Raw genomic sequence first — 22923 nt, 5'->3', positions numbered from 1 at the left:
TCATTATTATTCCATAAATTGATCATTTTTGCAAGGCTCGCGAGCTGGAACGAGCCGGCTCGGCTCGCTGCAAAAACGAGCTCGAAGAAGAGGCTCGGTTCGGCTCGGCTCGAGGCTCGCGAGCCGCTCCGAGCCAAGTCGAGCCGCTCCGAGCTCGAGCCGGCTCACGAGCCAGCTAATTTTCCAGCCCTAGTCGCCACTCCCTCGCACGGTGCGAGGGGGTGGCGACTGAGATCGAACATGTAGCCAGGCACGAATCGTGACGGAGCACGCAGGCCAGCTATAAGCCCGGTCGGCCGGTCTCCATGTAATTGTCGGCCGGCGGGGGCTTCAAGAGACGTGCGCACGGGTCCCGCCCGGGTGGACGTCGGCGTTGGCAGCACGATGGCGATGGAGAGGGGCCGAGGGCGGACCCAGCGATCCGCGCGCGGGAGGCACGACACGAGGCTGCGCGGGGAAGGGTGTATGCGGACTGCGGTCATGCCCGGGCCACGGCATCATTACGTGGGAAATTAGTACGTACTAGCAGTCGCTAGTAACCAAACGAATGATCTCCGGAACCATCGTCTGGCGACCAATGCGATAGCTCGGACAACAAGGCAATGTCCGGACCGGCACCGCTGCGGAATCGTTCGATGAAACTGATGACTGCTTAGCAGTTAGCACAAACAACAACACATGTGCTTGCCTCTCGTCCCTCCCGCACAACAGAACAAAACTGACCATTCATTCAGATACCGCCCAGGCAATCACCCCCAGCTAATCATAGCAAAGCCTAAAATTAGGACAGCCCAGCCCAGCCAGCCAGCCACAGCCAAGAATACTTTACAACCCATCCTCGTTTCCAAGGCTAAACAAGGCCCCTTCCACCAGCTTGCTTATATATGCCCGCCCTCTCCCTCCCGCCCTTCCCCATTCCAACACCGCCCGGCTCGCTAGCTTCCTGCTCCTCCTCTCCTCCCCTCCATCTCTCGAGCACCGACCGAGAAGGTAGCTAGCTAGCGAGATGGCGGCCACCCTCAGGCTCAGGATCCTCGCCGCGGCCGCCACCGCCGCCGTCGTGGCCTCGTCGCTCGTCGGCGTGGCCACCGCGTCCGAGGCACCGGGCCCATCCCCCGCCAGCTCCACCGGGGCCGCCGCCGCCGCCGTCACCGGCCCGGCGCTCGCTGCCGGCACGCTCGCTGTGGCCGCCGTTGGGTACCTCTTCAGCTGAGCTCCTCCGGCTGCAGGGCCGGCCGCGCGCGTGTTGCCGCCCCCGGTCCCGGAGTGATACATAATAATATATACCAGTTCATCGCTTCTTGTACTTGAATTTTACCAGTATTTTCATCTTGGGTGTGTTTTGATCGCTTCACGCACGCGAGTCGCCAGTTGGGAGAGTGTGTGTGTGTGTCTTGGGTTGTTGATTCATGTGTACTCTCCAACGATCAACCTGTTTACACCGCTATATATATTAATGCAGTGAGTATATTGTTGGGGACTTGTTCTCAAATGCTAAGAGTTAAGAACAAGGCAACATAAAAAGTGTTAAGTGTTAAAGTCATTCGTCCTTCGAAGCATTATGTCCCTTCGGGAAATAATGAGTTTCGGACGAAGGTCATAAGAGACATACCTTCGTAAACATAACAAGTAATGACGAAGGATTCATATAAAGCATGAAATATAATATAAGCATCATCATAGAATCATTTCTATTTTATTAACATGGAAAAATAGAAATGATTTCAAATTACAAATGTACCTTCGGTCCTGAGAGAAGGTAAAAAGTACAAGCGTGACGCAAAAGCAAATGCCAAGTCAGCGTGAACAGTACGGGGATACTGTTCACCTATTTATAGACACGGGACACAGCCCTTACAAAATTACATTTATGCCCTTTACATCTGACAATAACTCTATAGTAATCCATCGAGGTCCGAATAGCCTTTTCATCTTTAAGTCGGTTTCCTTTCCTGCCACCATGCCGAAGCTTTTCTGCTCACAGCTTCGGTGCTGTATCAACCTTCGTATGCTTTGAGCTTCTCCCTCTGTGATACCGATTCGAGTCCGAAGATACCTGTTTGCACATTATACTCCAGAAACACTATTAAATCATGTTTTTGAGGACCTTCGGACGCCGAAGGTCCCCAACAGTAGCCCCTCGCAATATTAATTTGTTTGAAATAATAAATTCAGATTGCGATATGAACGAAGGCTTTATGCCGAAGGTCCGAAAAAACACCTTCCCTTTGCTAGAATAGCAACATTCAATGACAAGTGGGGTCTTTCAACTTTCAACGCATCAAGCGTATAAATACGGCCATACCGCAAACTTATTTTGCACGCTTTCTGGCCAACCACTCCTGCTCAGTGATTTTTTAGCTCTTGTGCACTGTGATCTGCTAAGCTTTTAGCTTTGAAGCTTCGGCTTTGAAAACAGTTTTTTAGTGTTTCCGAAGATGTCTGAAGCTGCTAAGAAGGCTGCTGCTGAGATGAAGCTGAGTCTTGATGAAGAGAAGAACTTAGGGTTTCTTATAGCAATGTCGAAGACCAACACAGAAAAGATCACCAGGGAAATTCTGGAAGGGCTGTCTGAAGATACTAGTGACAGTGACAGTTTTGATGTGGACAGCGGTGGCGAAGACTTCGAAGATCGCCCCTGGCGACCAAGCCATTCAGTTTATGGTAAATCAACTATCAAAGAGAATCATCTTGTTAATATGAGAGGAAGGTATTTCCGGGATCTGTCCATTGTGAGGGCGGACGAAGGGGAAAAGACTTGCCCAGACCCCGAAGAAAATGAAGTCGTGGTATTCCGAAGCTTTTTGAAGGCTGGGCTGCGATTGCCCTTGAGCAGCTTCGTCGTGGAAGTGCTGAAGATCTTTGAAGTCTATCTTCATCAACTTACCCCCGAGGCAATTATAAGGCTGAATATCTTCGTGTGGGCCGTGCGAAGCCAGGGTCTGAAGCCTGATGCAAGAAGCTTCTGCAATATTCACGAATTATCATACGAGACAATACCTTGGGGTAAGGAACAGTATCACAATAACTTTGGCTGCTACAAATTTGTTTCTCGGTCTGGGTCAAGCTGCCCCGTGCCAACTTTTCGGAAAAAATGGCCCAGCGGCTGGATGACAGAGTGGTTTTATGTAAAAAATGATCTGAAAACACGAGAAGACATCAAAGGTATAATCATGCGTCCTATTTGGCAAAGCTTCGGCCTTCGGAGGCCGAAGGTTGAAATGAATGAAGCCGCCGAAGAGTGCCAAAGAGCCTTCGGCGTTGTCTGCTCTTTCATGGGAACAAGGGACTTAGTACAAGAGCATATTGCCTTCAGGGTGTGGCCGCTTGCGGAGAAATGGGAAATGCCACAAGAAACCATTAAAGAGGCCGACGAAGGTGGACTTGTCAGGTTTAAGTACACTTTTAAATTTGGAGATAAATTTATTGAGCCAGATGATGAGTGGTTGAAAAGCATTGACAATTTAAGTGATGAGCTGCTTGGGACCTACTCGAAGGCCGAAGATACTGCAATGTCAGCAGCCTTCGGAGGCCGAAAAAAGAAAAGGCTGAATCGGGTATTTGATGCCATCGGGTTTGTCTACCCTGACTATTGCTACCCCATTCGAAGGCAGAAGAGAAAAAATACAACCTCTGCAAAAGAAGAAACTGCAGCTGCTCCTAGCGAGCCAGAACCAAAAAGGAAGAAGATAAAGGTTCTTACGCATCGGCCGCGTTATATTGAACCAGCTTCGGTGCCTGAGTTTACCGGAGAGACTTCTTCGGCCACCGAAGCTGAAAAACCAGCCGAGCCAACTTTGCTGCCAGAAGTCGCAGAAACAGCCGAAGTACCAACGAAGACAAAATTGGAGCAATCAAAAATTTTGTTACCGGAAACGAAAGAGAAGGCCGAAGCGCCATTCACAGAAAAAATGGAAGAGGTAAAAGAAGCAACCGAGGACTCCAAAACATCAGAAGTTTTGAGTCCTTCAGCAATTATTGGGACATCAAAAAATGAAAAAGTGCCAGCTGCAACTCCGAAGAGAAAAAGAATGGCTAATGTGCTAGATGTACTGGAAACGATCATATCTTCGAGCACACCTCCGAAGAAGGCTGCTATTACTTTTGAAACAACAGCTGAAATTTCTGGTTCTGCAGCTCCAGAGCAAGAAATTGAAGCCGAAGCTGGGCCCTCAGAGCCCACAAAGGCAAAAACCTTGGAAAGTGAGGCAGAAAAAATAACAAAGCCAACTTTTGCTGAAGAAACTGGTGTTGTTACCCCCGAAGCATCCCCCAAAATTCGTGATTATATTTTTCGTCATGCTTCGGGGAAAAAATTATCAGAAAAAGAAGAACAAGAGGCCCAACACTATGCCCAAAGGTTGAAATATCCAAAGGGGGCGTTGATATTTAATGGCAGTGGAGAAGAAGATTTCTTGTATTGCCTCCCCGACAGCAAGGAAATTTCTGTCTGTCGGGAGATGAGCAGAAGCTTCGGATTCCCAACTTTAGAAGACGGACTTTCGTTGCTGTCAAAGAACGATCTGGCTGACAGCCTAGCTTACAACAGTTTAAAGGTGCGACAAATAGAATTCTTATATTTTTGTTGAGTTCAAGATTTTTCGTTTGTTTAAAACTATTGACACAGACATATTCCTGTCTGCAGGGCCTGATACTCAGCAATGCCCTCAGAGCACAGAAAGATGCTGAGGACGAAGGATGTACTATAGCCCTGAGCAACCTTCGTTCCGAAGTAATTGAACTGAGGAACGAAGGTCTCGAAAAAGACAAAATATTGCATTCCTTAATAAATAAAATAAAAGAAGACGAAGCTATTTTCAAAGGTCAGGCCGAAGCTCAGAAGCGTGAAATTGAAAACCTTCGTAAACAATTAGCCAGAGCTAAAGAGGAATGCATACTTGAAGAAACAAGGCGAGAACTCAGCGACCAATGGGCAAATCATTTAGAAGAAACTGTTAAAGAGCTTCGGTCAGCCAAGAAGAAATGCTTCGAGAAATCTATGGAGTGTGTCAAGAAAATAAAAACTAGCTTCGCCAGCGTTGGCGCATTTTCGCAAGAAGAAAACTTTATAAGAGGTAACCCCGAAGGTCCCCTGGAATGGATCAATCATGAGGCGGAGGCCTTTGAAGAAATTTTAAATAGTCGCGGAGACATCTGCGCTTTTTCTGGTGCCAGAGGGATTGCCACCATTTTGGAGGGGAAAGGATGTGAACATGTAAAGATTTTATCGCGGTCCGAAGCCACCTTGTCCACTGAAGATATAAAAGATCCTTCAGCCGAAGCTAGCGCGGTTGGGGGAAAATTTTTCACCGACATCTGGGACAACGGTGGTAGAGAAATGGCCCAAGAAATCATTCAGAAAAGCGAGAAAGGGATTCATGAGGCTAGAAAAGTAGCCGAGGCTGCTGAGAAAAACGCAGAGCCTGAAGGGCAAATAGGTACTAACGAATAGTTTTCATTGCGTTATAACTTTTAATTTTATAGTTCGTTCGCGATCTGTAATAGTGATGTAATAATATCCCGTCCTCACTCAGATCCTACTAAAGCATCTTCGGGCCCTCAGCCTAAAGATGACGACGAAATTAAAAAGATGGCCGAAGCTATCATGGATCAGGTTGTCGATCGACTGCTGAACGAAGCTGCAGAGATAGTACTTAGGGAAGACTAAGTGCTATTGCAAAAAAACATTTGATATATGATTTGTGTAATATTCTGTAATCCTGTATATAATATACTTGTTTTATGATTCAATTCTTTACGATGCATGAAACTTTAAACACGTACCATTTTTGAGTCTTCGACGAAAAAACACCTTCCCTTCTTTTCATGCTTCGTGAAGAAGAATTTATCATTTATCACGACAATATCCATAGTGTTCTGATAAGAAATATCCAAGCTTCGTAAAAATAATCTCCGAAGCTATGCCTCGAAGATCAATATTGTTTCTCCCTGTAACTTGGCATGATTTGCCCTTTCTCAAAGCATTTTCCGAAGATCGATAACATGCCCCCTTCTTGTGCCACATGCAGCATGATGTATGATGATTATGCTATGCAAAATGATGTGATGATGTTATGTTATGCAAAATGATATTTTGTGCCGAAGATACGCACATTCCTGCAATGGAGCACAATCTTTTGTATCAATACTGACTTTTTCATTATAAGCCTCCCTTAGGAGCTTCTTCGCCTTTTACTTCAGCGGAATCAGCGTTTATTTTTCGCTGTAAGTTCTGCATCCCCTTAGGAACGTCTTTGGAACTTCTTCGCCTTTTACTTTCGGCGGTATCAGCGTTGACTTTTCGCTGTAAGTTCTGCATTCCCTTAGGAACGTCTTTGGAACTTCTTCGCCTTTTACTTTCGGCGGTATTTAGCTCTGCATTCCCTTAGGAACGACTTTGGAGCAGAAAACCTACGCTGCGCTCCCTTAGGAACGACTTCTTGTAGCTTCGGCAAGCTTACTTTGCGTCCCTTAGAACGACTTTTTGTAGCTTCGGCAAGCTTACTCTGCGTCCCTTAGAACGACTTTTTCCTTGCTCCGAAAAATACATATCGTGGTGGAGGCAAGCTTATTCGCCCTTCTCTTGCAAATTCTTACAATTTGAACCTGTGAAGAAAATTTACTTTCCTCGTGGCAAACGACAAAACCATTACATGAAGTTTAAAAAGTGTTCTTTATTACATGAAAAATGAAACTTGAATAGAGAAGACTTCTATCAAAGTAGGATACTTGTCAATAGATGTGCTTTGACTCTGGCACAGTGCTATTAACTGTGCGAGCTTCGGACTGTTCTCTGAAATCCCGTTGATTTTGAGTATATTGGCCCCCTTCTGGCTGCTGGCCTTGTTGTAGCGGTGGTGGAGGCGGAGGTTGTTGCCAGGAAGCCTGAGGCTGACTCGCCGAAGCAACAGAAGCTGCAGGGTGATTGCCTACATATTCTGGGATGTAAGGCGAATGATACGAAGCAGTGTGCATGACCTGCTTCGGCTGAGCCTGTTGCGCGGCAGCTTCGGCTATCTCTTTTTGCTTCTGAATGGTAACATGGCACATCCTGGTAGTATGACCTTTGTTTTCACCACAGAATAAGCAAAATATTCTTCTGGGTTGATCCCCGAATCTTCCGTCGAAGCCCCTGGCGCCTCTGCCTCTTGGAGCTGGTGGTCGGAAGGAGCTTTGCTGTTGCCCCGAAGCCTGTGAGGAGTACTGTGGCCTTTGCTGCTGGCTCCCCTTATCATCATTTTGATTGGAATTATGAATTGATCTGACATGCCTCGGATAGAATCTTCCTCCGAAGCCCCTGGTCATCTCAGAAAATCTGAAGGCCTCCTCCCTTCTTTGGCGAAAATCATTGTCAGCTCGAATATATTCATCCATCTTCTGGAGCAGCTTCTCCAGCGTTTGTGGTGGCTTCCTGGCAAAATACTGCGCTGATGGCCCTGGCCGAAGCCCCTTGATCATGGCCTCAATGACAATCTCATTGGGCACTGTCGGCGCCTGTGCTCTTAAACGCAGAAACCTTCGGACATATGCCTGAAGGTATTCTTCGTGGTCCTGGGTGCACTGGAAAAGGGCCTGAGCAGTGACCGGCTTTGTTTGAAACCCTTGGAAACTAGTTATGAGCATATCTTTCAGTTTCTGCCAAGAAGTGATTGTCCCTGGCCGAAGAGAAGAGTACCAGGTCTGAGCAACACTTCTGACGGCCATGACGAAGGATTTTGCCATGACTGCCGTATTGCCACCGTATGAAGATATTGTTGCCTCGTAGCTCATTAGGAATTGCTTCGGGTCTGAGTGACCGTCATATATGGGAAGCTGAGGTGGCTTGTAAGTCTGTGGCCAAGGTGTAGCCTGCAATTCTGTTGAAAGAGGAGAAGCATCATCAAAAGCAAAGTTTCCATGATGGAGATTTTCATACCAGTCGTCCTCATTGCGGAAATCTTCCTGATGAAGCTCTCTGCGTGGAGGCCTTCGGGTTTGATCATCTTGAACGAAATGACGGACCTCTTCCGAAGCTTCATCTATCTGTCTCTGAAGATCAGCTAGACGAGCCATCTTTTCCTTCCTGCGCTGAACTTGTTGCTGAAGGATCTCCAAATTTTGAATTTCCTGATCAAGATCATCATCCGGAGGTGTTGGACTGACAGCCTTCCTTTTCTGGCTTCGGGCTTCTCTAAGAGAAATAACATCCTGATTGGGATCCAGCGACTGCAGTGTGCCAGCTCCTGTTGTTGAAGCCTTCTTCGGCGGCATGACGAAGGTGACGCTCGCCGAAGGTATTCAAAGCTCAAGAAATGGAAGTGAGTTCACCGGAGGTGGGCGCCAATGTTGGGGACTTGTTCTCAAATGCTAAGAGTTAAGAACAAGGCAACATAAAAAGTGTTAAGTGTTAAAGTCCTTCGTCCTTCGAAGCATTATGTCCCTTCGGGAAATAATGAGTTTCGGACGAAGGTCATAAGAGACATACCTTCGTAAACATAACAAGTAATGACGAAGGATTCATATAAAGCATGAAATATAATATAAGCATCATCATAGAATCATTTCTATTTTATTAACATGGAAAAATAGAAATGATTTCAAATTACAAATGTACCTTCGGTCCTGAGAGAAGGTAAAAAGTACAAGCGTGACGCAAAAGCAAATGCCAAGTCAGCGTGAACAGTACGGGGATACTGTTCACCTATTTATAGACACGGGACACAGCCCTTACAAAATTACATTTATGCCCTTTACATCTGACAATAACTCTATAGTAATCCATCGAGGTCCGAATAGCCTTTTCATCTTTAAGTCGGTTTCCTTTCCTGCCACCATGCCGAAGCTTTTCTGCTCACAGCTTCGGTGCTGTATCAACCTTCGTATGCTTTGAGCTTCTCCCTCTGTGATACCGATTCGAGTCCGAAGATACCTGTTTGCACATTATACTCCAGAAACACTATTAAATCATGTTTTTGAGGACCTTCGGACGCCGAAGGTCCCCAACATATATATTATGTGTTTTATGGTGAGATAAACACGGCTTATTAAGGCCCTGTTTAACCTCTAGATTATATAATCTAGTTTAAATAAATTGAAAGGTAAATAAACAACACAGATTATTAGGTGAATTATGTATTCTAGATATCTAAACTATGATAATCCATAAGCAGGTCAATAGGTACTTAAATAATTCACAAGCTAGATTATATAATCCTAAAAATAAAGGTGGTAATGAGTTATAAATTTTATACTATAAAATTTAAGGATCTAGAATCAGATTCTATTTCCATTTATTTTTAAACTAAACTTATTTAAAGTCTTTAACTTATTGTCAATAAATATTTGGATTGTGATCCATTATCACCTTATCAAGGAAACAAATAGGGCCTACAGCAACGTCAACACCACAGTTGATTGCTGTTGGAGTATAGATTAGATAGAGAATATCCAGTGTTAGCATAGTAGTAGAATAGAGGGTTTTAAACAACCGACACGAAATGACAAAGAAGTCTACACAAATGCAGGAGCTAACCAGTTTTTGTACAAACTTGATAAAACCACAGCTTATCGACGCAAGGTCTTCCTTTGTTCTAACAAAAAAAAAGGAATTGGTACAATAACAAATGCAAAGTAAATTCAAATGCTGTCAAACACAGTACTAAAAATGCTGAAAAATAATTGCGCCTCATTAACTCGCTAACCAATGTTTCCTAATTTTGCTGACCGCTTCACGTATACGCCTCAGCATCCAAATGTCTGTACAAGAAGCATAGATGGATCAGAATGGCTTGTTAAAATCCGCATGTCCAACATCTCTGCAACTTTTTATCACCCTCTGCTGAGTCCACGCGTAGAGAATGCTGAACCCTCAGCGGCAGCATTAAATGCATGGAATAACGAATTGGTCTTCATAAATCCTCTAGAAGAAATGAAGTAAGGCAGTTTCGTGAGGCACGTGCATCTCTTCAAATGTTCCTCTACAATCCAGGGCCACAATGCTCCTTTTATCGTCGTCAATTGCCAACTTAAGATGACCTCAACCGTGTCTGCCCTTTTCCCTGAATTGAGAACATGAATCGGATGAAATGTGAGACATGATATAGCCAAAAAAAACATCTTCATATGAGTGTGTTTCGGATTTACCTTTCTCCTTTTCGTTTTTTCAGTTTTCCAGCATGGGAACAGCCCATGGCAACCGGGTGCTCCGGACTCAGAAACACTGTAAATTAGGCACGCAAATAGTGAGTGTTACAAGCTGAAATGTAGAAAGGATAAAATGTGCAGACTTGTGAACCATGATACACATAGAAACTTTTATTGAAAGCTGACTATGGACATGTATAATGCCAAGGAAAGATGCTTTAGTGACACCTCCAAATTCATTTAATTTGAGTAGAGTGTGCTGCCCTTTGTAAGTTGTACTCAGCTACATCTTCTCTCAAGGTAACATGCAGTTGTTTACTTTTTCTAGTACCGCCAACCTTCTAAAGACATGATCAAAACTATTTCTGGATTCATGCAGATTACAAATAGTAAATATGTTACTTACACGCTCTCATTGTCACAATTTGCCAAATGGTTATTTCTATGCAAAAGGCTTGGTGAAATGGCATAACCACTCTCCATCTGTACATCTTGACCATTATGGGGTCCATGACTGTCACTGATCTTTAAGGCTTTCAGTTCATTAGATAGATCCTTGTCAACATGCCTTGACGGAACAACGGTGGCCATTGAGGACCTACCATGATGCTGACCACCATTTTGTGGAAGAATTTGATTTCTCTCAGGTCTACCTTGATTTAACATACCAGGCATGGGTTTTTCAGCAGCCTGGAGCCATGCACTCTCTAACCTTTGTTCATCAAAAGCTGATACCTTCAACTGTTCAATAGAAACATCCTGCCCTCTTGTTCTATGCATTCCTGAAGTTTCCTCAGAGATGATCATGGGAACATTGTTTGGCTGCACTCCACCAGCACCTGATAGATTCAGAACACCCTTTCGACGTTCACTGTTCGTTGAACAACTCAAGACATCAGATTCAGCTGTCTCATCTGGGTATGTCTCATGCTTTAGTCCCCCAGCAAGAAATTCTTGCATCAAACAAATCCTGACTTCCACATTGCATTTCAGTACAGTTTCCATTGAATTTCTGATGCTGCTAATAAATCTTTGGGCTCGAAACTTTATATCATTGTCCTCAAATGCTATAAAAGCAACAATGGTACCTGAAATTCAGTATACCAAAATCAATTTTGGGCAGATGAACAGCTGTGCAGTAGGAAAGAACAAATAAATGGCAAGAAAAAGGAAGAAAAAACTCCTTGTTGGTTTCTCATTTTTCATGAATATTACTATTTGTATGCCACAAGTTTTTCAAGCACCATTTCCACGCTCAACATACAGATTTAGTCACAATTACACATCAAATATGCTGAATCTGTCAAGCCGCAGGGTCAGTAAGCTTGCACCGCCGGTGACTAAGAATCCCGAATTTGGATGTAAGCTAGAAGAATTGGGGACTTCAAGGGACCTAAACTTAAGGTTGCTAAAAAATAGGCTTCTTCAAGAAAACATAGTAAACAAAAGTTGATTTAGTAACTTAGAAATACAGATACTGAATAGCCAATATAAATTGGCACAGTATACAATGCTCAAAGGGGTATGATGCTGATGTGCACATTTTAAATTTGAGACATCCTTCTCGTATTCAATAGCAGCTACTAATTTTATGAAGAACCCGTCCCACCAAAATTTTACAAATAACCCCTCACAGCTGTTGCCATTAGATGCGAGATGGATATCACAGATTTAAAATGTGCATGTGAGCACCGTGCCTCTTGGAGCACCAGATATGTTGCCATATAAATTGCCTTCCTATTATATCTGTCTTTTAAACCATAGAACTAAGCTTGATCCCTCAACAAACAATTAAGTGGAATTCCTTTCCAGCCCGATGTTTGAAACATAGATGTTCTAGTTCAACAAAACAAAAGATGCATGACATGAATGTTATCAATTACAATACCATGGACTAGTGTGTAACAATGTGATTAGTGTTTTTGCATCTTTCACCTATGTTGGACTTCGTATACAGTATTCACGATTCAACTAAGTACAGTTTGTCAAGCTATAGTGCAATTTCTGTTTTGAAGTTAAATGGCTACGAACGAAAAGCTGGAACCTGAACTTAAGTGATGACCACTCTGATGACTATTTGTTTCACCATGGAGTTGGGACCGCAAGCAAAAGATGTAGTGAGACTGCACTCAGCTTTTGGGGCAACTTAGTTACCCTTAGTTTTAGCATATTGTGAAGTCGGAATCCAAAAAATTCTCATTCTGAGTTTCTGACTCAAGCTTTAGGCCGTCAAAGTTTTAAAATGATGCAGTGGAACTAAGATGCCCTATAGGTCAGGTATGTTGAGTTTGTGATCCAAATTCTGAAGAAGGCGGCCAAGTTGGCGAGCGAAGCGGAGGCCCGTCGCCGGGAGGCTTGGGCCGGAGCGCCTGGGGGGTGCGGGGGGCGGAGCCCCCCCCGGTACGGATCGTTTTAGGGTTTCACCTCTATAAATATCTTTGTAAGCCGCAGGAGATATCTATCTCAAATTGTAAATCTCCTGCGATCTGTAACCACCCAAAATAGTGAGAAGTTGCCGGCCGGCGCCCGTGGTTTTTTCCCCTTCACTTTGGAGGGGTTTTCCACGTTAAATCCGTGTCTTCTCTGTGATTGATCCTATTTGTGTCGCATTATTTTATAACAAGGTAGCTCCAGCTCTAATCCAGTGGTCAGAAGTACTAGAACAAACTTGTAAACAAAAGGCCTTAAAACATTAAAATAGCCAGGACAAGAAACAGAATACATTATATGTTTACCTTCACATTCTTTGACAGATGTTAATTTCCCATGATCATAGAGAAGTTGCCGCAATGTCTTGGAGTGGCAATTCTCTATGCACTTCATCCAAATTCGGGTAAGGTTATCTGAGATTCCACTATGCATACCCTTTTGCTCAGAAGAAATACTTGTTTGAGCAGAATCCAATAATGCTCTATCAACAGACATATGCTCGGCATAAATCATGTTTTCATTGTGTCTCATCCTGGAGGACAGTGAAGCATGAGGACTGGAGTGCCCACTGGTTGTTTTCAGATCCACTATTTTCTTTGAATCAGGAAAAGTGGATAAATGATGAGCTGTACTCCTGCTTGCAGAAGATTCTCTCATTGCTTCCATCATGGTTTCGCTGGTTGCCTTAGCGCTTTGCTTACTGCTGCTTCTTGATTGAGTTATTTCTGAATTGTGACCGGAACCAAGCTGGAGTAAAGCAGCAGTGAACCATGTCGAACGCTCGCTTGAAAGTCTTATCTGTTTTTCAGCATCAGAAAGAATCCTCAACGCTTGTTGTAATCTTTCCAATTCAGCATCAGTTACTAAAGAAGGCAACAAACATGTTAGAATTTCAGAATCAGATAGATCTTTCTTGTTTAGATCAACACATCGATCAAGAATGCAATACTCCCTCTGTACCAAATTAGTAGTCGTTTTAGGTCTTCATTTTTATGTCTATATTCCAATAAATGACAATGAATCTAGACACATATACATCAATTATTGAATGCATTTGTTAAAAGGCTAAAACGACTTCTATTTTGGAACAGAGGGAGTACATTGCAACAGATTGGCAGGTGTTGCGTAATCCAGCTCGGTTTATTTGTTTTCTTCTCAGTTGATTGATTAGTTCCTCTTCTTAGCTAATTGATAGCTGATTGGATAATTTCCTTTTGAGCCTTTGTAATTGTGTATGTAAATATAAACAGATTAATAGAATACATCTATGGCATCGGTGTAGTTTGGCAGCGCCAAAAACTTATAGTGTGTTTGGTTGCGGGACAGCCAGGACAGGGGCGTCCCCTGGTGTCCTCTCTCGTCCCTCCAATTTTGAGGGATAACTGGGGACAACACTGGGATAGTCCTATCCCAACCCTTGACTCTGAACCAAACAACTTTATTTGAGTGATCGTCCCATCCCGTCCCGTCTTGTCATTGTAACCAAACGCACCCTTAGTGTCCTTCTAGTGTTCGTGTTGAGTTTTGTGAGCGTTTGAGTGATACAAAGATCATTTTCTTCGTCTCTGGCAAGGCACACCGGCGAGTAGAAGGCTACAACAGGCCACACCCATTGTAGCAATCTCAATTGGAGCGACAAGATAGATTACAGGTGGTGGTGCCACATAACAAATACATATCCATAATCCATACTGGCAGGTTACTAAGTTCAAAGTTTACATCTGTTTCTTGGCACACCAAAATATTGCAAAGAAGTACAAAGTAAATTGGCACTTTTGACTGAATAGTTGTGTGATAGGCAAATGGACATTATTGATAAAAGTGACACTGATGTGCACCATTGAAACAACTCAACTGTTTCTGTAAGGAATACATAATGAATTTGTTTCTTTAGGAATATAGAACCTGTAAGTCATAAACAAACCACGATAATTTCATTTTTCCGATAGCAACACGGAAGAAATAAAAGTAACCGAGCAACACACCTATGTATATGCTGTATTAAACAATTTGTGGGAAATGATCAAGGGATGCACACATTTAACAACAAGATGAGTCAGACCCAAAAACTAAATATGTTAGATAATAAAACTAGTAAAACAGATAGCAAAGTATCCAACAAATATGATATGAGTGGAAACAATTATGTCTCCTAATTAAAGTGTATTCAATTATGCTCAGTGAAGGCATTCAGGCATGCATTGCTTCATAAAAAAGTATTAGTTATATTTAAAATGGTGGGCATGACTGCTTAACTGTTCTGTTCTACATAAGTCCCTGAAAAAATCATCATCTCCTTAGCAAGAAAATTAAGTAACCATCCTATCAATGTGTTTTCTTAGTACACACATAAGCATTACAGCTCAATTCATTTCATATTTCTTTAGGTGCTGAAACATCAAATATCACCATCTTAGTTTCAGATATTTACTGTTGCAATCAGACAAGATAATAAAAGTGAAGCTGAACATATCAGTTTACTTTGGTAATCACATTTGCTTGTTTTCGTAGTATTACTAGTGCAATTTCATAAGATCAACAAGGTTGTTAATCAACATCTTGATTCTAAAAGGAAGTATTTCATAAACAATTATCATGCATTAGAATCTTAGGTACAGCGTGTTGCCTTCACAATAAAGGTGTGTTAACTCCAGATACAGTACACACAACATTAAAAAGCATGATGATACTGAATGAGTGGCTGCATAAAAACACACTTAACAAGTAAGGGCCTGTTTAGCAACGTAGTATTTTCGGAGTTCCAAGACAATACTTTGGTATATAGGAAAACTACAGTATTCTAGCCTAAATGTTGTTTGGTTGGTCATGGAAAATTTATGGTTTCAATACCGTAGTTTAGCCAATACTACAATATTTTTGTGGTATTTGATGCTCCACTCAGAACCAAAGTTTTCTCTCTGTTGCTTCTTCAACAACAACAAGTCAACAACAACAAAGCCTTTTTGTCCCAAGCACGTTGGGGTAGGCTATCTGTGTTGCTTCTTCACGCGCTCTTTTTTTCCTATACTCCCGCGTGGGTGTCGCCGATATGATATTTCATCCTCCTCTTCCTTCATTCCTCGTTGAACATGAACCACCTGTGCATCACGCTTTCGGCGGATGGGAGGTTCGTCCGCCAGCAATACGCAGTACGCATGTAGCAACTTTCAAAAGGATTCCTGTTCATCCCGCAATACACATGTAGCAGCTTTTTTTAGTATTCACTGTTGGATGTTGGGAATTTTAGCCTCCACGATCTCACAACCAGTCAACAAGAGCCTCCACGAAGTGACTAGGATGTTGCTATTTTTTTTCTTTGTGCGTTGAGTATATCCAATAGTCTAATCAGGATTTTTTAGCCTCCTCGTGTATTTTTTTTGGGCTACAGTTGCTGCAAATAATCGTTATTGAGATAGTTTGGTAGTTAACAAATACTTTGGAACCAAACATGTGCTAGTTTCATGGAATACTTTGGTTTTAGTGAGCCAATGAAAAACCATGGTATTAATGCTATAACCAGTTGTATGCCGTGGTATTTCAGTACCACAGTTTCAAAAAAAATCGCTGCCAAACACAGCCTAAAGCATGAACAGTGAGTCAGTGACAGACAAAAAAGATGGATTTCGAAAGGATTGCATCAGAAAGTTAAAGACTCACTATTTCGACCACCAATTCCATCTCCACCGCATGTAGGGTCTGCCAATCTATAGGTCCCAGCAATGATGTCCATTATGAGCCCAGCTAATTGTGACATTAATGCCATTGGATCAACACCAGAATCCATCAGCTCTCTCGACCTTTTGACTGTTTCAGCAGTGTTTGATGACATGGCTATCTCCAATAGGTCAAGGAGTTTCTCCTCAGACACAACCCCAACCTGTAAAGCATAAGTACAGTTTGTGTGACTGATCTAAATATTGCATTGCCATTATAACTTCCAAGTCGTGACAGCCAGAGAGGGAATCTTATAGGGTGTTTAGTTTGAGAAATCACTCAATTCTAAATAAGGTGGTGCATTATGAGGTCATTCCTCAGATTTGAGGAAATGGCTCCATTTCTCATACTAGTACTAAATATTAGCTTGTGAAGAATGAGGTGATGATGGATCAACTCATTTCATTCCACCAACCAAACAAAAAAGTATTGTAAGTAAGAAGATGATGGACTAACTCATTCCTCGAATTAAACACCCTATAGAGTTCTGCTTTCCACTAAAGCATAAAAGAATGAACTGATGTATAGTAAGTGAGGAAGGGAGGGAGGGAGAGCTCAAATAATGTAATCCACAGAGTTTGTGAATGTTCATTCCAAACAAAATAGAAAGCCAAGACTCATGGATCCATAATCAAAAGACGAACATTGGGTAGAGAACATTGAATGAAAACGAAACCTATTTTGCATATATCTACATAACATATGGTAATCAGTGTATTTATGTATGTTCATACTTCACGATGAACTTATCTAAGCATAATCCGTTTAGACATGTGCAAGTCCTAAACTCCTAATAATACATTGAAACAATAGAATAGAGATTTTTTTTAGTTACAAAAATATCCAACAATCTGAAAAATTACTTACCAGATCATTTACAAGTGATGGTGTTATCTTCTTCCCTAGTAAACACAACTGATCTAACATTGTCTCCGCATCTCTCAATGATCCATCTGAATTTAGTGCTATTAAATCTAGAGCAGCCAATTCAACGTCAAGGTTTTCCTTCATAGCAATCTTCCTCAGCCGGCATACTATGTCAATGTCTTTGATCTTGGAGAACATGTACTTTTGACAACGTGATACGACAGAACGGGGAAGATTTTCAGGGTCTATTGTTATAAATATGAAGACAACGCGAGGTAATGGTTCATCAAGAAATTTCATAAATGCCGACCAGACTTTAGAAGATACCATATGGCATTCATCCACGACAAATACTTTGTACCGTGAAGAAGTTGCAGATGCTGGTATATTTTCAATCAAATGGCGTACTCTGTTTATACCTTTTCTGTTGGTAGCATCAACCTCAATTAGATTAGTTCCATTTCCAGTGAAAAAGTCACTGCACTCAGTACAAACTCCACAGGGCTTGGTCTCTCCAGTAGCAGTACAACTTAAAGCTGCTGAAAGTATTCTTGCAGAAGATGTTTTCCCTGTCCCGCGGGGCCCATGGAACAGATATGCTGGAGCTATTCTTTCCCTTGCGATAGCATTACTAAGTGACTGTACAACAAAGTTTTGACCAACAATTTCTAGAAATGACCTTGGTCGATATTTTTGGCTCAAGCTTCTGTGATCTGAAACTACATGATCAGCTCCACTCACAGACAGTGCAATCCCATCCTGGCTTTTACAGCTTGACCACCTTCTGCCATCCAAACGGCTCAAAGCTTCCAGATCTAATTCTCCAAAGATGGTTGAAACTTCATCACTAGCTGAATCAAATGACGAATAAGCAAAATGACTACTATCACCCAACAGTGGTACACCTTGGGAAGATTTTTTAAGATATCCATATTTATTGGAGCCTGATGATTTCTTTCTCCCATGCATAGTTTGACTCCCACACAATAGACTGGTGCCTTTTCTTCTAAGTGTATCAGAAAGTGAAGGAGAACAACTCCTTTCAGATCCCTTGTGTTTACTCCTCTTTGACCAATAACAAGGAATACCACACCTCTGATTTGTCAACAGTTCTGGTTGGTTCAGCCCATCGTCATCAAGTGAAGCAGCAGTTGTTCCATCCCATGAACCTACAGTACTAGGATTCCTCCCTTTGTACCTGTAATAGGAGCTAGTGGAGACCGGAGTACAAGAGAAGGAAGATCCTTCTCTTCTTGGCACTCTCAACAGCTTAGAAGGATTTGTTGAGCTAAAACACCCTGATGCAGCAAACAGTGGTGATGTAGAGTGAGAAAAATACCCTACTTTCTGAAGGTGCTCATGAGTCTCTGAGTTGTAGTTCTCAGTATCCTCAGACTGCTCAGCAGAATTCACATGGAGATCTAGCAACTTTGAAACAGTAGAATTTCTCATAGCTCCTTTCTTTGAGAATGAACTCCTCCTTACCCTTCTAACAGTTCTTTTAACAGGAGTGCATGAATTAGAACCTTGAACACTGTATATGCTGACAGGAACTTCAAGACATGTGTCACTCCTAGAGTCCATACCGTTAGAAATACACGGGCTTTCCAGACTACAGTCTACTGAGGCTTGTCTATCGTCCACATCTAACTTCACTCCACTTTCACTAGATTTGTTAGAATGATGTCTCCAGTTGTAGAGATAAACGTTTTTTCTTTTCTTTTCACTTTTGACTGGTGCTGCAGCTGGCTCTGTGCGCTTTTCTGACAAACTACTGCCTACCTCATTATGATTTATAACACCAGAAGTTGACAAGAATGATTTAGAGCTTAACGGGGACCTCCAGGATGAGCATGTTTCGGGATCACGCAAGAAACGTGCCTTTCTCAAGGCAATAAGTTCCTTCTTCAGGTGAAGCTCACTGGGACCAACACACCCTTCAACTATAGTGGCCATAACTGAAGAACGAGAGAGATATTTACAAATTAAAAAGAGAACTGCTGTCCAAGCAGACCAATGTAGTACATCCCACTGCAGAATGTCAAAGATTACCTTGATTAAACCTGAACGGTATATGCAGAGCATAGATAAGTACAGCAAATTTCACAATTAACAAACATAAGAGTTCATATCTACCTGAGAAGGAATAATGCACACAAACTATGGAACAATGAATCCATGAACCAGAGAGCAATCCACAAAGTGCACTCCAGTGTGGTATGAGCCGAATATCAATGCACATATTCATTTTACATTAAAAAGCTGTGAAACAGTAGAATTCACATGTATTTTGTTACCTTTATTCAGAGAAACACGCTTTATAGAGAAATTTCTATATATTAAAGCAGGGCGTAAATCTGCAATCTGGTAAGGCCACGCCAGCGTATTGTATTGTAGCCACACGATCATGCTTCAACGGTCATGGACGCATATGAGGCAGCTCCTCCAATCGACGGAGTCTTCTAGATGCCGCACGAAAAAGGCTGACAAAGAATAACAGGACTGCTTTGTCTTCGTCGCCAGACTAAGCTCGACGAAAGCGACTGTGGTCTGCGGGTACGGTCCTCCCTGGCTCCCTCCATTCGCCTCTCTCTCCGCGCGCACCTTTGCCTTGGGGTTCAGTGCTCGCCTCGCATATCGCCTCACTGCCACCCATGTCTTGCAGAAAGCACAATCCACATCGTCGGGCTCCTCCGGCACTAAGTAGCACCTCTGGATGAACTGTGGTCATACTTTCATGCTCGTGCCACCACAGATCCTATGGCACCAAGGTGCTCCAGATATCTCACTCCAACTCTATTCATGTGCCTAGGTACATGTTCGTTGACCGCCCAGCAGCATACGCTCACAAACATAGTGCACTAGCCCTTTGCCCTCTTACTGTTTGTTGAAATTTCTCTTAGAAAATGTTCTCAGGATTTTTTTTCAATGAGCTTTGGAACCTAAGTAGCTGGTTAAAATACAGTGGTCCCAATGAATTCTGAACCAATGGTGTCCGGATTTGAGATTTGTAGGGATAACCGAGTTGACTCAGGAGGCCAAATGAAGGAAGTTTAGTGCATGACATGCAGTTCTAAGGATCCAAAAACACAAGGCTGGGGATAGCTTTTGAAGAACTACACTACAGTGACCTTATGGTCATCTTCCATGTTGTTACAGTGTGAGATATGGCCTTTGGTAATTTCTTTTGGCCAGTCTGCTTTCAGGACCAGGCGGGCTGCAGTAGGTATCTATTCTACACATAATTATTATTTTTTCAGTTCATTCTTCAACGAGTTTGTTGTCCCTGGCATTTACAATTTTCTGAAGCAATCCAGCATCGCACAAGATCAAAGCGCTCTGAGAAGGCAAAGAATCATTATCTATCATTCAGCCATGCATCGCTTGATGAAGGTACCGGTTTTTTTTTTGGCAAGGATAGTAAGTGCAGATGCACTTTAGGAATGGAAAAGATATTATGCTCACGGTTGCTTTCAAACTTATATATGTCGACTTCAGAATTTCACATACCTACAGAAGATTAGAAATAAATATTTAACATATGTGTGTACTTCTTAAAAAAACACTATTGAAATTAACACCATGTATTTATTTGTTTATTAATTGGAACCAACTACTGTTACAGATGAAGACAAGGTGTACTTTTAATAACTGTTTCAAGCATGTTACCGAGACTTAAACTTAGAAATTTATGTACCCTAGGGCAAGCTGATATGTTCACTCATTGTTTTTTTGCAACGCGTCATTTTTTTTTTGTCATTGAGACTAATATTTTATTGCTTTGGTGCATGTATATATATATCCATTTACTTTAAGTGTGTGTCTATATATACGTTGTTGTTATGCATTGACCAAAGGCTCGCGCAAGGCGCGAGTCAGTTACTAGTTTTATATGACCACATGCAATTCACTCAGCAGTTCCACGAAAGACAATTTTTGTGTTGTGCATGTATCTGCTGTATGAACTTAGCAGCAGCAGAATGCAGCTCGTGCCGCCAGTTTTTCTAAGACGTAGGGGTCGCCATCGTCTGGCCTTGATCTAGTCAAACAGCCAACAGTGCTATAACCTAATCCCTTCCCGATTCTCATTACTGTTGCGCTTGAGTACTCGTTGATCAACATCAGACCCAAAACAAAAATGAACATCATGCGCCACCCAAAATGTGGACGCTCGATCCGTACCTGTGTACGTCGGACGGCGGGGGTGCGGCAACTTCAAGCCCGGGAGTCGGGTTCTTCCCTCCCGGCGGCGGCGTGTCCCGTGGAGAGAGACAGCGGTGACGGCTCCGCACTCCAGGCGCAGGAGGAGGGGCTGTTTTTATGAAAGGCGGTGGCGGGCGGAAGCGGGGAACAGGCGGAGCTCCAGGCCGCACTGCAGCAACGGCTGTTCACGCCGGGATTCCGGGCAGCGCAATGGCCTGTATGGACGGCTTCAGCGGGTGGTGGGGCTAGCAGGCGGTAGGGAATGCGGGGATCGCGCCGGCAGTGGGGACTTCGGGGAGTGCGGGATCAGAGGAGAGCGGCGTGGGGCAGGGAGAAGGGCAGCGGTGGAGCTCCCATCTGGATCTAGACAGCGCTGGGACCTGGAAGAGGGGGCAGACGCAGACTGCAGAGGGCCGAGGTGCTGAGGGAGTGATGAGTGAGCCAGTGAGGTGATGGGTGGACGGTCAGGGAAGACTGCTGCGAGGGCTGGCCGGCTGGGGACAGAATCTCAACTTGGGCCGGGCCTTTTCCATTTCCAATCCGTGGTTGGCGGGAAAAGAATATGATTTAGCATCCGAACGGGAAGAAAAAAAGGGCAAAGTACGAGATACGGAGTACGTTGCTACGGTGTGAAACACTAATTGCGTTGCTCTTATTACTTTTTAATGAAACTCAAACACTAATTGCTACAGTGATCTCATGCAGTACTGGACAGGATTAATTCAGGAATCTGGAACCCATGTCCGCGTCGTGGGCGTGGCGTGCAGGCAGTATGCGAGTGCGTCCCAATCGACCCGGTCCTGGGCTCCTCCTGGCTGCCAAGTGCCAAATCATGTGCTTCGTTAGATCGGTCATACCGATACAGCCTGCGGACTGCCACATGATTTTGCGAAAATCGCTAATAAAAGGCGCCGAGGGGTTCCAAGTACATGCAACCGCAAGTAGCAGTGCGTATCACCACCGTAAACACATGAACACGTACAATGAATCCGGCACCAATAAATAACGAATCACCCATTTATTGATACATACTAGCATGTTATCGTTAACAAAACTGGTCTCCAGAACGAAGCGCACGTGGGCGCGCACATCATGACCGCACGGCGGCCTTGCGCCGATGCACGCAAGCACATGCGCCGGTCTTTTTAGCGTTTTAGCCCTTTTTAGAAAGTTTTTCATAAGTGTACAATTTTCAGTTTGAATTTAGAAAATTAACCTTTATCTCAGCGTCATCATTATTGGTGTTAAAGTTACACGTCTCGGTGCCAATATAGATGGCGCTGAGGTATCACTTCGGACATGACGGCATCAACCTCTCGGTGCCAATATAGAACAGGAAAGAAACGCAGCCAAAATTGTATTGATTACGGGATGGGGTCTCACAAATCGATGACGACGACACTATTCGATGACAGAATTGATCTAAGCAAAACCCAAACCTAATGTGGCGGCGGCTGCTGAATAAATAGAGTATTAGTGCGTGCGTGACCCCTAGACTCGCCCCTAATGGGCTCCGACGCGATACACGGCCCAACGGCCCAACAGACGGTGTCGCAGCACCAAAATAGAATCTGAGCGCTGACTTGT

General features: G+C 43.3%; 1 protein-coding gene and 1 long non-coding RNA gene across 10 annotated transcripts; one reads left to right on the top strand and one right to left on the bottom strand.

Moving 5' to 3' along the window:
- The first annotated feature begins 914 nt into the window (after window positions 1–914).
- Window positions 915–1470, top strand: LOC100856995 (uncharacterized). The gene has a single exon (NR_157385.1). It is a non-coding gene; the product is annotated as an uncharacterized lncRNA (long non-coding RNA).
- A 7059-nt stretch (window positions 1471–8529) lies between these two features.
- On the bottom strand, window positions 8530–21838 carry LOC103651146 (protein STICHEL). Of its 9 annotated transcripts, none has more exons than XR_564591.4 (9): window positions 21316–21779; window positions 17134–19164; window positions 16210–16429; window positions 12858–13415; window positions 10529–11210; window positions 10123–10198; window positions 9681–10037; window positions 9512–9569; window positions 8530–9396 (listed from the first exon to the last, which is right to left on the bottom strand). XR_564591.4 is itself a non-coding variant. In XM_008676751.3 (8 exons), exons 3-8 carry the CDS (start codon window positions 19087–19089, stop codon window positions 10005–10007), a joined length of 3525 nt encoding a protein of 1174 aa, XP_008674973.1. In that variant the 5' UTR covers window positions 19090–19091; window positions 19186–19196; window positions 21316–21787; the 3' UTR covers window positions 9412–10004. The 9 variants fall into 9 exon arrangements, 5 of the variants coding, with proteins under 5 accessions (XP_008674973.1, XP_008674972.1, XP_020406035.1 ...); XR_564593.4 differs by lacking the exon at window positions 8530–9396 and having other exon boundaries at window positions 9412–9569; window positions 9681–9735; window positions 9812–10037; XR_564590.4 differs by lacking the exon at window positions 8530–9396 and having other exon boundaries at window positions 9412–9569.
- Window positions 21839–22923: the final 1085 nt, after the last annotated feature.

Source organism: Zea mays, chromosome 3, assembly GCF_902167145.1.
Source record: "Zea mays cultivar B73 chromosome 3, Zm-B73-REFERENCE-NAM-5.0, whole genome shotgun sequence".
Lineage (NCBI taxonomy): Eukaryota > Viridiplantae > Streptophyta > Magnoliopsida > Poales > Poaceae > Zea > Zea mays.
This window is presented reverse-complemented; position numbering and strand designations above follow the sequence as displayed.

Bases quoted from the DNA above. Each gene is read 5' to 3' on its own strand.
- LOC103651146 (XM_008676750.3), bottom strand. From the start codon at position 19,089: ATGGCCACTATAGTTGAAGGGTGTGTTGGTCCCAGTGAGCTTCACCTG. The intron at 11,211-12,857 runs GTAAACATATAA...ACTGAATTTCAG, and splicing joins ATCTGTCAAAGAATGTGAAG to GTACCATTGTTGCTTTTATA. The intron at 10,199-10,528 runs GTAAGTAACATA...CCTAATTTACAG, and splicing joins AATTGTGACAATGAGAGCGT to TGTTTCTGAGTCCGGAGCAC.